Source organism: Hippocampus comes, unplaced genomic scaffold (genome assembly GCF_001891065.2).
Source record: "Hippocampus comes isolate QL1 unplaced genomic scaffold, H_comes_QL1_v1.1 scaffold275, whole genome shotgun sequence".
Taxonomy (NCBI): Eukaryota; Metazoa; Chordata; class Actinopteri; order Syngnathiformes; family Syngnathidae; genus Hippocampus; species Hippocampus comes.
Window position 1 is genome coordinate 1,393,945 of NW_017804971.1, and position 7,531 is coordinate 1,401,475.

The 7,531-nt window shown below is 42.0% G+C and overlaps 1 protein-coding gene across 2 annotated transcripts in view; it reads right to left on the bottom strand.

Moving 5' to 3' along the window:
* The window catches only part of nfatc3a (nuclear factor of activated T cells 3a), a 53,383-nt gene that overhangs the window by 43,167 nt on the left and 2,685 nt on the right, over positions 1-7,531 (bottom strand). The window contains exon 1 of one of the 2 annotated variants that reach the window (XM_019891511.1): positions 4,444-4,660. The exons of the other annotated variant lie outside the window; for it this stretch is intronic. Coding sequence (XP_019747070.1) covers positions 4,444-4,465 — 22 coding nt within the window. The 5' untranslated portion in view covers positions 4,466-4,660. Of the gene's footprint in view, positions 1-4,443; positions 4,661-7,531 lie in introns of those variants that run through there. 2 annotated transcript variants of the gene reach the window in all.

Below are 7,531 nucleotides of genomic sequence, written 5' to 3' on the forward strand. Positions count from 1 at the left end.
ACAACGGCAACAGCAGAAGCCGCAGAAAGCTTTATATTTAGAGCTGCTCAGCTTCACAGTGGGCCAGCCTGCCTGTCACAAGACCGAGCATTGGCTCCTCTGACAGCACCTGACTGACAGACAACATACAGGCAGTACGTAGACACAGACACACACACACACACACACACACACACACACATACACATACACACACACACACACACACACACACACACACACACACAATTGAGGCAAGCGGAAGACACTGTGTGGAAAAGAAAAAGCTGCAAATTTCATAATGGCATGGCAACATGAGACAGGAGAGATTACGTGAGGGAAACTGAGCAAAACAAAGTGCAAGACAATGTCAAGAGTAACAGTCTATAACTACCAGAACCTACAGTGAATTTATAAAATACAGGTCTGTTAAAGTCTGAAACTAGATCTATCTCATTGATTTTTCAAAATCATACTTTAATTGTGATTTGTGATTTGAGTTTCAAGTCTAGTCATGCACCCCCATTAGTACTTGGAGATAAACTGATCACTCATAGTCAGATGATACCGTGGACAGGTTATCATAACTCTAGTTCTGTCGGTGTGCAGCCAGGCCAGTGAAAAGGATAATTTGCCAAAACCATGCTATAGAAAAGTCGGAAAGCACATCTGTGTTGGCTTGTTGGTAAAAACGAGAGCAGTCACCTTTTGAGGTCTGTCATTTAGCACTGTAGTCAAATGGAAGATAACGAAATCTTTTGCGGTTTCATCCAACCGTTCAGTGCCATACCCTCTAAAATTACTCATTCAAATTCAACTTTCTATAAGTTGCCATGAATCCGTTTCTCTCTTTTCACGATCGCGTTACACTTGGGAATATGCCCTCAAAGTCAAATGTCATCAGGTCCATCTCTTTTCTACTCAAGACACCATTTCAGTCAGCGAAGGGCAGCGTTAGAAAGCCGAGGGTCATACAGTTGACGGCCATGCTACCTGGTCCCAGATAATTTTAGCCTGTGACCTAAAACCTCCAGAGTGGGGAAAGGAGCGGGTGACGGGGAATCCCCCTGTCAAAGCCCGTTCACCTTAAGAGAGTAGGTCACAGAGAAGACATGGGAAGAATTGAGGTTCCAGTTTTTTATCAATGGCTTAGGATGTAAATCCCTCCTGTGCAGTTCTTGAGAATCCAGTGCGTCACACACTCCTCAAGTGTCCATACATCACAGCCAATCCGTTTAAATAAAGATCTCTAAGAGGCTTTGCTGTACCTCCGTTATTAATAGCTTAACCACGGCATTTCATTGAAGCGCAATGTTTGTGACATACCCCAAAAGTGACCGTAACTATGGCAAAACCTTGTTGGTGACGCTGACATCCACTCGGGTTTATGGCGACAATGCTCATTAAGCCTCAGAGTGATTCGAACACGCTGCTCGAGGATTCTTGCTTGGGGATAAGGCGCAGGGAACGTGTTGCTCCCTCCTCCTCTTCCCTTTCCTCGCAAAAGTGTGTCAGGGTCCTGTGACCGGCAGTGACATACAAGCCCGCATTCTGAGAAAGTCCAGTTAACAACAGAGATGTAGGGTTAGTCTCTCCCAGGGCAGATTCAGGTTAATGCTGTCGCCCTCACTTTCAGCCACTGCTAAGTGCTAAGACATACATGTTCAGTTCAACCTGCAATAGTTGATCGCCAAATTCTAAGTTGAAGGGAAAATGTTATTTGTCGAATTAGTATTTGAAGAAATAATAATTCACACAGCACTCTTGGGCACACGAGCGGTGCAGTGGACGTACTGGAAACTTAATTGGAGAAACACTGTGAGCATAAAATTATTGCGTAAAAAGCAACCAAAGGGCCATTTCTGCACGTGTTCATGCACCATCACTGTCTTGGATTACGCATTTGCCACAAAACCATGTGGCACAGGAGCTAGAAGGTAACCTAAGCCCAGGTTCCCTTTATGGTGGGCACGCAACTTGATTACAACCAGATCTGCTTACATCCCATGTACAAAAGGCTTTGTATTCTGACCAGCGGCCCTGTCTCCTCTTTCAACCTACGTCAGGAGCTGCTGGGCAACAGCTCGCATCAGAATTATGCCACTAACCGTGACTCTCAGGGATCTACTGCTCATTTGAAAATTTGACTTTCACATTATATTAAGTTAGATCATGCACAATCATCAAATAACGAATCGCCTACCATGTAGTCTTTTCAGGCATTGTTTTTTTTTTTTTTTAAGGTCTCGCGGGCTGGCTGGTGGCCTACTTTTCTAAAATGGGAGCTAGTGACGCACAGACATACGTGTTACAAAGGTTTGCCATCACCTGTGGCTTAAAACCGTCCTAACTGGGTTTGTGCCAAGCCAACTGGGGTTCCCTGTATCTACTGAGTCGGTATACAAATGAAAACCTCTGAAAGTCTTAATTTGTTGTTCTCTGTTCGATTATCACTTATCTTGTGTTTGCGTGTTATGTAATGTTTATGTGCGGGTTACTTCATAAAGCCTTCCTGTGCTGTCACAGAAAATTCACGAGCCAACAGAGGCTCACCCTAAGCCAACGTTAACATACGCCGACAACAAAATTAGGCTCCTAATTAACAATCTCATGCCAGGATAACATTATGGGATCAAGATATAGTGCCAAACAACAACCTGAACTAAATACCCACAGAGATCCCACTGAGGCACAGCTGTCTTAAAGATGCATTCATGTGTTTTTTTTTTTCTGAAAAAGGCTCAGAAAGCTTCTTATCAGACTTGTGCTTAATCTGATACAATCTTGTAATGTGCCACAACTAAAATACCCAGTGTCTTGACCTCTAAACAAAGCAAGCATGTAAGATTCGCCCGTCAGGTTGGCATACGCGATAAACAACATGCTTTGCTCCAAATAGGAAGAGCACTGTCATTAAACGGGACTCTTCAAAGGACGGACGTTTGGGAAGCTGGATGCTGTTTATGACGAGTAAAAGGTGGCGCATATGGTTGGAACTCGATTCACAGTTGGCGCGAAATGGCCTTTTTGTCCAGCTGTCAGAGTCCACATGGTCCACATTCCCGGTTATGACCCATGAAGCGGGGACCACACAACCTTATGGGCCGCAGATGGAATGCGGACCATCACCCTGTGGTAATTTTACTGGTGCGGCACACAATTGAAGAGTGGCAAATAAAATTTACTCTTACTATGGACACTTAATCATTTTCTTATCAAGGAAAACGATCCCCGCATTGGCCTAATCATTGGAGACTGGCGGTAAAGATGACACGACTGGTTGGGGGACTGAAATATATCTTGAAAGGATTTCCTAAAATAATTCAGATTCAAACTGCTGTAATCCTCATGCCCCGCAGTACAAAGAGAATATTCGGGGAGGGGGGAAAAGAAACAAATGAAAGGAGATACAGGAGTTAAACAGCTTTCTCTCTGGTGTAATGCAGCCTCTGATATGTTGATACAGCCCGGCCAGCAGTAGCTTCAGTTACACTAAATTTAAACTAGACGGATGCCTCACATAGTTAGTCATGCCTCGCCCGCAAGGAAACAAACGCCGCATTCATCACGAAGAGTGCTGGGACCCCCTAAGTTCAGCAAGGTTAGGGGGCACCCACGTGGTGATCTGCGCCCACATGTTGACCTTCCGCATGACTGTCTGACTGCTGACCTCTTTGCCTCCATTTCCATTGAGATTAGAAGGTTAAAGTCGCTTTTAAAATTCATGCAGCTTCCCTCGTCTTTAAACGATAATTATTATTATTATTATTATTTTTTATCTGTACAGATTTTTTAGATTCTCAGTCATGCGGGTTATGGTCATATGCAAAAAGTACTTCTTGGTCTTGAAATTTCGAGTGGAGAGAATGTGGCGAAATTCTACATTTGGGGTGGCGAGAGCAGTGGGGGAAGTAAATCTTTATAGAGGTGAGCGTTGTGGATACAGTCGAAATATCTCCTAGCTTGAGTGATGGATTAATTCAAAACGTCTGGTTGAGAAATTCTAGATTTGTGACAATGGGGATAAGTGTCAGAAAAATTAAACCATTTCGAGAGAGAGTTGGGTTAGGGTGAGGTACTTGAGCGTGGAAGAATTCCATAAGTGGTGGAGAAAGAGAGAGGCAGACAAACTTACAAATGAAGAAGTCTTACCGAAGAAGTGAAACTACCTGTCATCCAACTGTGATAGATTTCAACAGTAGGGGAGCATCACAAAATTCCAAATTGTCGCTACATTAACAAAAAAAGATTGCAATTTAATTCATAGTTCATCCGTGGCAGGAATGGTTACCACAAATTGTCGACCTGTTGTTTACGTGCTCATGTACAGACCTCATGAGCTTGTACTTGCACGGTTTGAGTCATTGCTACCACCCCTCAACATTTTAGCCTACACACGTACAGACGCACACGCACACAGACTCACACACCTGGCTGCAAGTGTGGGAGTGCCGAGACACTCACCTGGAGATGTGGCGCACAGCATTCTTCTCCACCTCTCCTCGTTAAGCTCATGAAGTGTCCAAGCAGTAAGAAAAAAAAAAGGCTGCGGACGTGTTAGGGCGAGACAGATCCTACCGCACTGCCTATGATCGTGTCACCAGAAACTGACGTCTGCCCTGTGCCGCTCTCTTTTGGGAGCTCAAAATAGTTCACCATGAGAGCGATGTAATTTCAGTCATTCGGTCTTTCCCCCCCGAATGAGGAGGACTGCGAGGGAATCGGTTCAGAAGAGCCGACGATCAATAACAGAAATCCACAGTGTCTAGAGGAACCGTTCAATTCAAATGCCATCAAGTTCAATACATTTTGTTCAAGGAAATTTCTTGTGTCATGATACTGCTGCTTTGTCAGCATGCCAACTAGAGGCACGTTAAAAATTCTTATTGAAATAGCATTTGACCACAGGGCACACAAAGTAAAATCCTTAACAATTTACTGTGTTGCTTTCTATGCTTAGGTTGCCACCTTATAATATGCTGGCATACCAACTGTTCACATGCTAGCATTCAACTTATCTCAGCAGGCTTTAGCCTATCACATGACTACAACAGATTAACTCTACTTTTTGTACATCACTGAAGGCTACCGGGCAAAGAGGAGCAATACCATAAGATGACAATATTTTATATCGCAATACTCAAAGGCTCAAAATAAGCGGTTTCTCCTCACAGAAATTTTCATTTTGCGCCTCAAAGAAAATGAAGAGCAAAACTGAGAGTCACATATTTTGTCCAAAAGCAGCTTTGCTGGGCTGAGCGTACGACACCGACACGCAGGTAGCTGCACCAGCTAGCCAGCGAGCTTCGGTTGGCTACTAATGCAGGTAAACACATTGCGGAGTCACTCCTAAGTCAGTAATCATTGCCTTAATGGCGGCAAAATATGCTCCAAAGCTAAACAAGACCAAAACCGAAAACTGAAAATCTATTACCTGTATCTTACACTCTAAAAATAATTGGGTCAAAAAATAACCCAATTCGGATTTTTTAAAAATGGACCAATCCAGTACCTCAATTTTACCCAACTGTCAAAAATCTGGTTATTTTATAGAAAGCAACCTAAAAAAAAAACAGAAATTTGGGTAAAATTGACCCAAGCAGTGGATCGGTCCATTTATTTCTGACCCAAGTTAGGTTATTTTTGACAAAAAAGCTCAATGTCTCCATAGGGCTTCATCTGATTTACAAAATTCCTGCTGCCTTTTACTCGGATTTATGTGGCCTTTCCAAATGAGGCCTTTGCATTTTGACAGATTTTCATTTTTTGCAATCCTGTCATGTTGCTGATGACAGTGGTCTAAAAAAATCATGTAACGTCTCATTCATTCTTCTTTATTCTTCAGAATAAAACAAAGGAAACCACAAGATCCTCTGATGTGCTCTTAACTCTTTCCCAAATAATGTGATGGAAGGTTTATTTTCATGGAAACAACTGAACTGTCAGCACTTCCTTATTTTCATTTCAGTGTTTCTGCCACCATCCTCCAGATATTTTATTGGGGCTATACAATGAATCCTTCTGTTTTGTCTTTCCTTTCATTTTTTTTCCATATAAATGTTCCTACTTACAGCAAAGTTCTAATTAGTCTGGTTCAAGGGTGGCTCTATTCAGCCCATTCCCATGCAATTTCTGGGAAAATCCCCACCTGTAGAATTTGCCTGAGTATCTAAATAATAGCCCTGACATACTTCAATTTCCCCTCGTATGTCGTTTCCTGAGCAACAAACAACACACAAAGAGCATTATAAAGAAAAGGTAGAAAGACGTATAATTAGACAAGGAGGAGCGGGATGGAAAAAGCAAAAGCAGAGGCTTCTGGCTTTTTCTCGGAAATGTACACTATTACTCAGATTTGAATTCATATTAATGTCTCGCGTGTTTACTTATGAAAGTAGAAAAGCAGCATAACAGCTGAGACTTGAAATGATGGTTTAAGTGACATCCTAAGCAAATAAGACAAAAAAATGGAACTCAGCCACCATCAAAGGATTAACTCTCAGGTGTTTTTCTGCTTTATGTGACACGTGTTCAGAAACAAGGAGCTCGGAGAAGAACTATAATATGCACCGGAAGTTACAGATTTTAACAGAAAGTTTCCAAGTACTGTACTTTTGTCGAGTGTTTGTGAGTGTTTCATGTCAGGATAGGTGCAGATGATCACCAGTAGCCATGTTAGATGACTAAGCAGAAGCAGCATATTTAGAGCTGTTATTGGTTTTATTTTGATAGGTTTCTACTTCTTGTACGGTATTTTTTTTTTTTTTTAATTCCCATCGGCTTGATAGCATGCGACTGCCGTCATGTTTTTGAGACCATGTCTTCGTCCAATTTGACAAGAAATGGCGAGTCAAGATGTAGACTGCTATGTTAGTGTCTCACACTATACGGTGACTAGACTGGTTGATTTTATTTTACACAATCAGTGACGTGACCTTTCGTACCTTACTCTTACACTCGTCACTGAAGAGTGGTTAGAATTTGTATGTTTTTTTAACAGATTCATAATAGATGGTAAACAATTGCTTCCACCTGGATGGCCTTTAATAAGGTTACTGTTACTTATATTAACATTCCCTGTACAACTAATACAGTACATGATTTTATCAGAATTTGGACTCTGGAACTGAGTACAGTATCCCAAATAATTTGTCGTTGGTCTCAATGGGAAAGGTTTTGAACCACCAACCAGCATCACAGAACACACAGTGTTCAATTTTGGAAACTTAACTTTTTTAAAAAAACTAGTGTTGTAACAAAGCCCTTTTTTTAAGCTTCTAGGAGTGTAACCTCAGTATTTTGACAAGATGGAAATTCCAAATGGTGTCATGACAAGCGATGGAAGAAAAAAGCGCTTTGTAGAGACCTGTTTGAAACAAAGTAGAAGTTCACCAGCTTGTTACGAAAAAAATAAATCAAATAAAGTACCAAACAAGCCGTGACATGAGTGTTGCCTTCAGAGAAAGGAGAAAAGAGTGTGACACTCCCTCCTACCGTGATCCTGCTTTTACGCTCGGCTTATTCATTTAGACAGGATGCCCCCCACCCCCAC